Here is an 11,848-nt window from a genome sequence, read left to right as displayed (position 1 = left end):
CAACTGAAAAATACCTCACGGTCATTCCAATTTCGGTAACTATAAATTCTGACGAAAGAAGATGGTCAAACCACATTAATAGTCTTCAGCTTCTATCCTCAACAGATAAATTTTAAAGCCTGTATGATCCCGCCGATGTCTTAACTAATGGCAGCGCCTTTTTGTCCTAATTTAAAAAAACCACTAGTCTTATGTAAAACAACAACGGCTTCCCGTGCTTTCTGGAAAAAAACATCAAGATTTAACTCATTTTATTGCTGCAGATAATGATGTGGTTGCCAGATAAGAGGTGCCACACTCAGAGACAGTGACTGGACTAATAAAGGGGGGAATTCATGCTTAATTCTTTGATTTTTACGCTTAATAACGTAAACCGCACGCCGCAATGCAAGTGATTAGAGCCAAAACCCGCAAGACTCTCGCTCTGCTCTCCATTACCCCACACCTCGACTTTTCCTCTCCCAGCCCGGGAATTCATGCAAATCAGCCTGCTAACCCCGGGGCAATACGAACCTCTTTCGCGCCATTCGCTCAGGACCGTGCAGCAACATAAAGAGAGTTGTCTAGAGCCCTAAAAGCGCCGCTTTTCCACGGCGGACTTTAGGGCATTCCAAGGCTGTGGCTTGGGGTCATAATATTTTGGGGGCCGCTTTTTTCCCCAGTGCCGAGAGGGTCTTGCGCCTGGGTAGGCGGTTACCACAGCTTGCAGGACCTGCGCCCCAACGCGGGAAAGCCGGCCGGAGCCCCGCCCCTCGGGTCCCGGGTCTGAGTGCCCCGCCCGCCGCAGCTCCAGCTCCTTTGGCTCTGTGGGACCGCGGCGCGCGGTGCTTCGCTCTCCCGTCTCAGAGCGCCGGCCTGGGCGCCCGCCGCCAGCATGGACGCTCGCCGCGTGCGGGTGAGCGCTAGGCTGATGAACCCGAGGGGCGGGCGCGGTGGGTACTGGGCGCGTACCGACTCCCTCTACCTCCACGGTTCGAGTGCTGCTTATCAACTGGTGGCGGTCCTGGGCGGCGCCCATTTAGGCAAGCCCCAGATTTTATGCATTTCGTGTAATTCCGAGCCCGGGGCCGACCCAGCTGGGCGTGCGCACCCGACGCGCTGGCGGTCGGAGATTTGAGCAGTTTTCAGGTTGGTTGGCAGCGCTGGGGAGCCCGAAGCCACGTGCGCCTGAAGTGCACGTGCGCTCGGGGCCGGACAGCGGCCAGAGCTAGCGGGTCCCCCATTGTGCCTGCCGGCCAGAGCCCGAGTGGAGGGGAACGCCTCCCTCCCTGCACCCTGAGGGTTTGCCCTGCAGCGGTGCAGCCTTTTCCAGCGTGCAGCTGCGGGCGGATGGGTGGCTCGCTGCGGCAAGACCGGCGCGCACTGGGGGGCCCTTTGGACCCGCTCCCCGCCGGATTTTGCGCCTGCCACACCAGCATCCGCTTTCTAACCGCTGAGTACCTGTGGGTTTGAAGTTTAAAGGTCTTGCAAAATGGTCTCTTTAGGACTTGGGTGCGCACATGGGGGGAGGCATCTCTAGTTCCAGGCGGCGATTAAGAGCACCTGAAGGTGCTGTTCAACGACCATTTGCTCGTTTCCCACTCCTCCACCCACCAACCTTACTCGCAGCTGCAGGACGTTTCCCTGAATGGAACGTTACTTTTTGCTCTAACGGAAACCGGAACGTAGGGTCTGCCCCAGGAGATGTTAGAAGATGGGGGTTGGGTGGAAAGGAAGAGTGTGACATGCTTAAAATAAATAAAGAGTGACACGTGGGGAAGCTGTGGTTCTAGTGGGGGTGGGGTGTGGGAGAGGGCGTGTTGGGGGCGTGGTTTCAGACACTACTCTTGGGTGTAACCCGGCATTAGCTTTTAGGTTGGAGAAAGCCATGTGTAACAGGACTTGGAGTCTGACGTGCCTGGGTTCGAATTTGGGCCATCCTGTGACGAATAACCCACTTAACCCCTCACGCCTCGGCTTCCCCATTTGTTAGGTGGGAATAATGATAGCACCTTTGTTGCAAGGAATTAAACGTAATGTGAAACATGCTTAGGGCCTGGCACGAAAAAAACACCTACTAAGTGGTATTAGTTATTACCTGCCTGCCAGAAAAGTTCATCTCAACCGTGACCATTTGCCTTTTCTACGTCTTTTCCTCCAAACATGCACTTGCCTGCTAACTAACTCTTGGCATGTGCTGACGTGTTAAAGCCCAGCGTATGTTTCCCTGTCAGCTTCCAGTAGACTGCCTTCCTTGAGGCTGTCTTGGGCCTCTGACTGCTTGCAGGTAGATTGATGAGTAAATTGCTGCACTAGTGCAAGGAGCACTGCTGTCGTAGGAGATTAAGGAATTGGGTTCTCCTTCCAGCTGTGTCCTCTTGGGCACTCTATTTCACCTCCCTGGAGCCTTGAATTTCCTCACTTGGAAAATGGGGTGTTTGAGACGCCTTCTAATAGGTAGTAGCCCCACCTATTATCACATTTTTCTGCCTTTCTAAAAGAACAAAAGACATGATAATTTTTTTTGCAAGAGATTGAAATGAAGTGCCTAATGTGAAATGTACAAGGAAGGTCAAGAATGTTCTTTCCACCTGACACCTCACATCTTGGCTTTATTTTGTGGGACCCATAACAGAGCTTGCCTTTTAAAGTTTTCAGTGGGAGGAGTCATTTCTATTGTGTGGCCATATTTAAGAAAATTAAAACATAGGAACTAAAAACACTTAAGTCTCATTAAGTGTTAAGAAATGCCAGAAACTGCCGTCTCTATATTTAGATAGATGCTAATTGCATTTTCTGATGAGCAAAGCCAGGCTGTTCCGTGTTTATGAACAAGTAACCTACAAGTAATTTGTGACTTACAGAAGGAATTCTAAAAACTTAAGAATTGTATAGGAAGGGGACTTTGGAAAGAGCTGAATGTCAGGCCAGGCTGATAGAATGCTGAGGTGGAATCGTGCATTCTACCTGGGTTTGGAGTGCTGTTTGACCTTTCACTTGCCTCCTTGTATGTTTGTTCACTCGGTTGATGTACTTGATTTGTAAGGGCTTGTGCTGAAATCACTATATACCCCTCCTGGTTAGAGCAGGGCCAGCTTGAAAGCCTGCCATCTTGAAGTAGAGGTGCTGCCCAGTTCTTGTAGTTTGGGAAATTAGCATCACAGTACATAGGCCAAAGCTTATATAAAAAGACCTCATTAGCTTGATTTTGGCTGAGGGAGAGAAATCACTCTACCATTTTGTACTTTTGAAATTTCCTTTTGGAAGTTCCATCTAATGTTTTTAACAGGCAGGTTTTAGGAAGTCAGCATTAAACCCCTTGGGAACTCCGTATGACACGCTTAGCTTGGGGGAAAGAGGTGTTCAGTGAGGTAGTTCTGTAGATGTTTGATTGAACCGATAAATGTCCTTAACAATATTCCTTCAAAGGGATCCCCTTTTAAGATTTTACCAGGTTTTGAAAATATTGTTGTAGCATTCGCAAATTCTCCTTTTACTATGTAGGGTATAAGAAATGGATATATCTACTCTGTGCTGTTTGAACTACTAAACTCAAAAATGATGTCTTCAGTTAGTGTAAGCGTCCCACTTAATAGTATTGCCATTTTCATTTACAGCAAAAGGATCACGGAGTAAAGAAGAACGTAAAGAAATTTAGATATGTGAAGTTGATTTCCATGGAGACGTCGTCATCCTCTGATGACAGTTGTGACAGCTTTGCTTCTGATAATTTTGCAAACACGGTAAGTGCTGCCTGAGAATAAACAGAATTGAGTCTGCAGTGCCCACAGTGCCCCAAATGCTTTGTGCGTGATTAAAGCTGCTTGCTTTTTGCCTGCATTTCTATACAGCCGCTGGAAAATACAGTATGCATTGTAATTTCATTTCACTTTTTGCTGTGGTTCTAGGTAGTAATTGTTGGAGGTAGATTAGCTACTTATTCTATCTTTTTGAAATGTCGCCTAACCTAACATGCCTGATGATTTGCCATAACAACTCAGAAATCATTTGTAAACCTCTGAACCATTTTTCTTTGTAACAAAAGCTGTTCTCTTGTAGTGCACTTGTAAATGTGATTTGCTCTCTGCACGGTTTATGGAAAATTGGTTCTTGAAAAAGGAAAAAAAAATGCACAACCACATTTATTTATTTATTTTACAGAAACCTAAATTCAGGTCAGATATCAGTGAAGAACTGGCAAATGTTTTTTATGAGGACTCTGATAATGAATCTTTCTGCGGCTTTTCAGAAAGTGAGGTGCAAGATGTGTTAGACCATTGTGGATTTTTACAGAAATCAAGGCCAGATGTCACTAAAGAACTGGCCAGTATTTTTCATGCCGACTCTGACGATGAATCATTTTGCGGTTTCTCAGAGAGTGAGATACAAGATGGAATGGTGAGTTTGAGAACCCATGTCAAGAAGTACAGTACATTTACAGGCATGACATACTTGTTTGAAGTTTTTTTTTTCTCATAAAGTTTTTTTCTCATAATTTTCATTTTAGTCATGCCAGAAGATTTTGTTGACCTTTTTAAAATTTTAACAGTTATTTTCTTCTTCATGTCTTATAACAGTTTTTACTAATGTAGCCCTAGTTGTAAAGCTTGAACATTTTGTAGGCTCTGAAAGTCTTGGAAACCGGTAAGATAAAATTGGCCAACCTCCAGATTTCTGTTGCCACAGAAATCTAGCCTGATGATCAGAAGCCCACATGTCCTCAAGATTAGCTATATTCGTATTTAAGTTCAAGTGCCCAGCCCAGTACTGGCCCCGGCCTGGAGCAGGCCTTTGGTAAATGTGGGTTCGAGTGCACATAATGACAATTAGGGCCCTTCCTGCTTTCACTTGTGCTCCTTGGCTGGCTTTTCTTGTGCACGCTGCTTTACCTTTAACCTCGGTCCTTCTGCTCAGGCCACTGCTGCTGCTGCATCTTGGTCCCGCTCTCCCTGAGCATATTGCTTAGTTCTGCAGACTCTGGTTAGCAGGACTGTCTCAGCAAAGGAAGCCGTGTGTTGATTTACAGTCAGGTGCATGCTCTTCAGCTCATTGGGGTCTGATGGGGAGCCACTCCCAGCGACCACAATGATACTGACATAAGTGAGAACATCTGGCCAAGGAGTGTTTATCACAGTCTAACTTGGTGGTAATGTAACATTGCCTCTAAGAAGTGATGGTGGTCCAAATCAGTGCAGATTGGAGTTCTTGCAGAGGCTGGTCTGTAAGTCTGCATGTGACCTAAACATTGTCTAGCCTGAGTCATTTCGGGGCAGTGAATACACTCTTTGTAGATGCTGTTTGTTTCAATTAATAAGATGCCAATCGATTAAAAGTCTTAAGAACCCATAAAAGTTTGTCATTTTCTCGTCATTGGGCACACTAAAAGTACATGAAGAATACTAGAAGCTGTGCAGGTTTAAGAAGTGTTTGGATGTTAAAAAAAAAAGTGGCTGTTGCATTTCTGGGACTTTATGGGTTATATATTTTCTTTTCTCAATCAATTTTTTTCAGCCATCACTACAGTCAATTTAGAATATTTTCATCAGCTCCCCAAAAAAACCTTGTCCCCATTAACAGTCACTTCTCATCCTTTCCCAGTACCCCCAATCATCAATGGGCAACCACCAATTTGTCTGCTACCATTATAGATTTCCTACTCTGGACACTTCGTATGAATGAACCCGTACACTATGAGGTCTTTCGTGAATGGCTTCTTTCACTTCATGGAAGATTTTCAAGCTTCTTCGATGTTGTGGCATGTGCTAGTACTTAATATCTTTTTATTGATGAATAATATTTTGTGAATGTACAACATTTTATTTATCCTCTTCATCAGTTGATGGGTTTGGGGTTGTTTGCACCTTTTGACTATTGTGAATAGCACTACCGTGAACATTCACATACAAGTTTTTGTGTGGACATAATACTATCGGAGTATATATATTGAACAAGTCCTGTAGTAACTCTGGCCTTGTAACGAACTGACAGGCTGTCTTCGGCTGCACCCTTGTACATTCCTACCAAAAGTGTATGCGGTTCCAGGTTCTCTACATCCTCGCCATACTTGCTATTGATTCAGCTCCACTAGTGGGTAATGAAGCGGTATCTTGTGATTCCGATTTGCTTTTCCCTGGTGGCTAATTTTAATATATTTTTAATGATGGAACCCCACTTTAATTTTGGAATCTCAAAAAATTTTTTTAATTTTAAGTTTACAGTAAATAGATTAGAGAGGTACCTCAAATAGTCAAATTCATAGAGACAGAAAGTAGAATGGTAGTTTCCAGAGGCCAGGGGGGAGTGGGGAGTTAGTGTTGAATGGGTGCAGAGTTTCAGTTTGGGAAGATGAAAAAGTTCTGGAGACAGATGGTGGTGATGGCTGTACAACAGTGTGAATGTCCTTCATGCCACTGAACTGTACACTTAAAAAGGGTTAAAATGGTGAATTTCGTGTTATGCCTATTTGCTGCAAATTTTTTAAAAAGTAGATTAGAGCACTCAGGCACCTGTAATACAGTTTAATGCCAAACATTGAAACCATGGTTGTGGGAGAACACATATTTGTTTTTATAGGAATTCTTTTAAAAAACAAAAGATCTATTTTTGAATTAAAAAGGGAGCTGGGATTTTCACATTAAAAAAAGATTAAGAACCACTGGCCTAAGGGCTATGAAGATGGCTTATAAAGACCTGTCTCAGGCTACAGGAGTTCAACTACCCTGATTATTGTATTTATTTGTAATTCCTGATTTTATTGCCCAGAGCTGTCAATTAAAATTGACAATTAAGGTGTTCAATTAAAATTTATTTGATGTCAGTGTCTTTTGTTCAGAAGGGATTTTGTAGTCATATTGGTGCAGCCTGTCGGACAATCAACAAGTCATTAACGACTCCATTGTTCCTGATTAACTAGAGACTGCAGTCAGACCACACTGGCTACCGGACTCGCAGCCAGTGCCGACGGTCCGGACCCCTCCGGGTGGCCATGAAGTTTCCAACCCAAAAAACCAGGGGAGCCGCCAACAAAAGAGCAGTGCCCCCCCAGCCCCCTGAGAATACTGTGACCGATTCCAGTTCTGATTCAGAAGATGAAAATGGAATGAATTTTTTGGAGAAAAGAGCTTTAAATATAAAGCAAAACAAAGCAATGGTAGGTATCTGACTTTGTGCTAACACTAATAACCCTTCCCGTCCTTTCTGTAAGCTGCTCATTGCTTATACCTGTGTCCTAAGAATTATTTTCAGTGTAACTGTGAAGTCTTTACAATGTGTGCTTTAAATGTGCTGCTTTTCCTAAATTAACTTCTCTTTTTTAATCTATTAAAGTCTTGGTAAATGTATAAGTGAAATCAGAAACTCGAGATGTGCTACTAATTTCCAGAAGTTGCTTTTTTTCAGCAGTTATTCTAAACTAATAATTTCTGTTGAATATCCTCCCTTTTTAGCTTGCAAAACTAATGTCAGAATTAGAAAGCTTCCCTGGCTCATTCCCTGGAAGGCGTTCCCTACCAGGCCCCAGTACAGTAAGTGCAAATCCTTGTTTATATTGTAGTATTTTTGACAGGTCTAAGATAGATTTATTTTTAAGATTTTATTTATTAGAGAATGAGCAGGGGGAGGGGCAGAGGGAGAGGGAGAAGCAGACTCTCACTGAGCAGGGATCCCAATGCCGGGGTCCGTCTCAGGACCCCGGGTTCAGGACCAGAGCCGAAGGCAGACGCTTAACCGATTGAACCACCCAGGTACCCCTAAATTTGTTATTTTAAAATTCAATTTCCTTATTTTGTGTAGTCCTACAGACAAAGAAGTAAACCTTCTAACAGATCTCTGGGACCTCTTCTGTGCATGCTAGGACAGGTGTGGCCTCTCCAAACCATGCTTCTGCAGCGCTTAAACCCCTTTTGATTGGCTATTTCTCTCCTTCCCAACTAAATTAAGCCTCTCAAGGGTAGGGAGTAAAGATTGAATTTTTTTTTTTCTGTATCCCCAGCATTAGGATATTCCTTCCTTCCTCTGCTGCATTTCCTAATAATAGAGGTTTTTAATAACTGAGAATGGGAGGAAAAAAGGGAAAAAACAATTTCCTAACCAAGTCACGGCCTAATATATGTGATTATCTTCTGAGGAACTAAGCTGGTGCAACTAAGGGGAATTTGGTGTGTCTGCTCCCTGAGGAGAAAGGGAAGAGGCAAGCAAGAAACAGAAGAAGGAAAACCATACATACATTTCTCTCTTGTGCCATGTAGAAATAGTGGATATGTTTCAGGGCTCAAGAGATATTGTAGAAAGGGTTTTTTTTGGAAAACGAGATCTGTTCTTAAGTGGAAGAATAAAAGGATCATCTCTCAGTCTGAGAGAAATGGCTTGATGTTAGAAGAGCAGAATTACAACAGCTGTATCATTTTGGGGCTCACTTCCCATGCATTATGGAAAGGACAAAGGATTAGGAAATGGAGCTCCCGTTTTACTTAAACAAAAACGTACTTAAGGAGAAGGTGCCACTTCTCTTCATTCTGGAATAAATGGGTTCCATCATGTGTGTTTTGTTTAGCAGTCAAAGACACCCCGAAGGCGTACATTCCCAGGTGTAGCTTCCAGGAGAAACCCTGAACGAAGAGCTCGTCCTCTTACCAGGTCAAGGTCCCGGATCCTTGGGTCCCTTAGTGCTCTACCCACAGAGGAGGAGGAGGAAGAGGAGGAGGATAAGTACATGCTGGTGAGAAAGAGGAAGACCATGGACAACTACGTGAATGTGAGCTCTCCGCATTTGTGTTTGCTCTTCTGTTTGTCATCTTCTGTAAGCCCAGTGTCCAATACACAACACAGGGACCCACGTGGCCTCAACACAAGATGACCTGTAGTAAACCTTCTCAAATCATTCACAATTGTTAATGTCGTATAAACTTATTTGATGTGTTTTGTTAGCAGGTGAGAAGGTCAAAGCTTGTTGCTTACTTGCCTTTTTTTTTTTTAAGATTTTATTTTTAAGTAATCTCTACATCCAACATGGGGCTCAAACTTATAACACCAACATCAAGAGTTGCGTGCTCTACCGACTGAGCCAGCCAGAGTGCCCCCCCCACCTTTTATTTCAAGATTTTATTTTTGAGTGGCCAAAGCTTTCTTCAGCTTCTTAATGTAGGAATCATTTCCATGACATTGTCCCATTATCTTTAGTAAACTTAACTTGCCCCTTCTCCACAAGCTATAAGAAAGATTTCTAGGTTGAATTCTTCGTGAAGAAATTACAAATCATGTATCTGGGATTCAGAGCTGGGGAGAGCCAGTAGAAACACCATTCCATGAATTTTGTCATGCAGGAAGATGACATGCCCAGAAGTCGTCGTGCCGGATCCATGACCCTTCCACATATAATTCGCCCTGTGGAAGAAATTACAGAGGAAGAGCTGGAGAACATCTGCAACAACTCTCGAGAGAAGATCTATAACCGCTCATTGGTTCGAACCTCTCTAAGTCATATCTGTGAACATGAACATCTGTGAGAGAAAGGATAGCTTCTATCCTTAGAGTTTTGCTAATGTTAAAGGTCTTAGCATATTTGATATGTGCCTGGGTGTTTTTTTCATATAAGGAAAGTTTCTTAGCATCCTTGGGATACACATCTCTTAGTGAGTCTGCAGTAATGGTGTTTGCCTAGTAAGCCTTTGGTAGCATTTGATTTTTCTGTAAATTTAGAAATCGATTCAACATATGTTTACTGTGTGTACGTCTACATACACAGGTGCTGGGGTAGAGTGGTGTGCTAAAAATAAAGATTGGGGTACTTTTTTTTTGCATAAGATGTTTTCTTGCAGAAAACTAGTTTTGATAATATTAACTATTGCATCTGCCAATTGATGAAATCACCATGCTTGATTTATTTTTCATGCCCTTGGCATATACATGTGTGTGTAGATTTAACATAGGATTGAAAGACGAATTGTCAGACACCATCTACAAAGAAGGACGTTCTTTATGCCATTTTTCTATACAAAAAGCGGTGTTTTGTTCTTTTTTTCCATCTTATTTGCCTCTTTGTAGGGATCTACTTGCCATCAATGCCGCCAGAAAACTATTGATACCAAAACAAACTGCAGAAACCCAGAGTGCTGGGGTGTTCGAGGCCAGTTCTGTGGTCCCTGCCTTCGAAACCGTTATGGTGAAGAGGTCAAGGATGCTCTGCTGGATCCAGTAGGTGCCTTGAAGGGTGGTCCTGTGGACTTAAAATGTTAGCCATGAGTTGAAAGGGCCAGAAAGGGTAACAGTGAAAGGATCGAGCCTTAGAGTTGTGGGGTGCACATTTCAGGGGAGGCTGATGACTTCATAGACAAGTATGTGTCCCCCTCCAGAGTGCTTGGTTGGGACCAGACCTTACAGGGGAAGTTGACTCTACCCTTGCTAGTTGCTGTGTAACCTCTGCTGCATTTCCTAAGAAAACATCAGGAGGATTAATGGAAATTAATCATATTATGCTTTTGCTGTTACTTAAAAAAAAAGATGTAAATGCAATTGATGTACCTACCTTAGAGGTTAAATAAGAATAGATAAGTAAGGGGAGGAAAGTAAGATTTGATTTAACTGTGCCTTTTCACAATTCTCCTTCAGAATTGGCATTGCCCGCCTTGCCGCAGGATCTGCAACTGTAGTTTCTGCCGGCAGCGAGATGGGCGGTGTGCGACTGGGGTCCTTGTGTATTTAGCCAAATACCATGGCTTTGGGAATGTGCATGCTTACTTGAAAAGGTAAATGGCTGGTTTTTCTCTCTTCCACACCCAAATCTTACATTCATGTTTGTGTCTTAATAAAAAGATAATAGAAGTGAAAATAGTGTTTGTCTCCGGGGGGTGAGGACTGCAGGTTTTGACTGCAAAGGGGCACGTTGGGAGTCTTTTCCAATGTTGGAAATGCATTCTGTCTTCATCTGGGTGGTGGGGACATGTGTGTGAGTGCATAAAAATTCCAGTTGTATGTTTAGATGTATGCACTTAACTATATATACTATAACTCAATGAAAACATTTTGAAAACTGAATTAGGCTTTCCAAAGAACATTCTTAGGTTGAAAACCATATCCTGACCTGTTCCCTTCTCTCTTTCAGTCTGAAACAGGAATTCGAAATGCAAGCATAGCATATGGAAGATCCACTCTCCGTCTTCCAATGCGCAAATCTTCCTAAAGTTTTCGGTTTTGTCACATGATTGAAACCCGAGTTAAGAATTTTGATGATAAGCCAGTTTTATAGGAAACGCAAATCAAGTTAATCTCACTAGACACACGTGTCTCTGACCATCACAGAGGTATATCGCTAGCTATACTTTGCCCTCCTGCAGTTTCTTCTTTGTTTCCCCCCCACCCCATACCATCCCCCCTCTATTTCCAATGGTTCTCTCCCACCATTTTGTTTCTGATTCTTTTTAAATGGCAAGTTTAGGAAAGCATGTTTGATTTAATTGGCGTTGAAATAGCCCTGGAATCCACCCATAAAACCAAGCACTTAGAAACACAGTAGTAATGTTAACTAAGTACATCTATTGAATTCCAGAGAACAGCCCTCTAACTTGTTTATGAGAAAGCTGTATAATTTTAGATTTAGCGTTCATACTAGTTGATGTTTTTTAACAGAATCAAGGCACACAAGTCTTAAAACCATGTGAAAAAATTCGGTAATTGTTGGAAAGTGGAGTATATTACTTTGGATGCCTCTCATGAGAATATTCCATGTATTATGCTTATTTTACAAGTTGCCCTGGTTGAGACTCAGTTGCTTCTGCTTTCTTCCACTACAAGGTTAAGTGATGCATCTGGCTCTCACAGTCACTGCCCAAAGGTCCAAGGGCAATGCTGTATTCAAAATCATGTAGAAAAGACA

The 11,848-nt window shown here is 43.0% G+C and overlaps 1 protein-coding gene across 1 annotated transcript; it reads left to right on the top strand.

The window, feature by feature from the left end:
- Window positions 1–814: 814 nt before the first annotated feature.
- Window positions 815–11,161, top strand: CDCA7 (cell division cycle associated 7). The gene is made up of 10 exons (XM_032421244.1): window positions 815–895; window positions 3,597–3,722; window positions 4,141–4,377; window positions 6,893–7,129; window positions 7,425–7,502; window positions 8,531–8,731; window positions 9,300–9,437; window positions 10,021–10,170; window positions 10,585–10,721; window positions 11,078–11,161. Exons 1-10 carry the CDS (start codon window positions 875–877, stop codon window positions 11,106–11,108), a joined length of 1,356 nt encoding a protein of 451 aa, XP_032277135.1. The 5' UTR covers window positions 815–874; the 3' UTR covers window positions 11,109–11,161.
- The last annotated feature ends 687 nt before the right edge of the window (window positions 11,162–11,848 follow it).

This window comes from Phoca vitulina, unplaced genomic scaffold, assembly GCF_004348235.1.
Source record: "Phoca vitulina isolate PV1807 unplaced genomic scaffold, GSC_HSeal_1.0 scaffold1, whole genome shotgun sequence".
NCBI lineage: Eukaryota > Metazoa > Chordata > Mammalia > Carnivora > Phocidae > Phoca > Phoca vitulina.
Note: the sequence above shows the minus strand (reverse complement) of the source record. Positions and strands in the feature narration are given on the sequence as shown.

Coding starts and splice junctions, on each gene's coding strand:
- CDCA7 (XM_032421244.1), top strand. CDS start 875: ATGGACGCTCGCCGCGTGCGG. Junction 896..3,596: donor TGGACGCTCGCCGCGTGCGG/GTGAGCGCTAGG, acceptor TTTCATTTACAG/CAAAAGGATCACGGAGTAAA. Junction 8,732..9,299: donor CCATGGACAACTACGTGAAT/GTGAGCTCTCCG, acceptor TTTGTCATGCAG/GAAGATGACATGCCCAGAAG.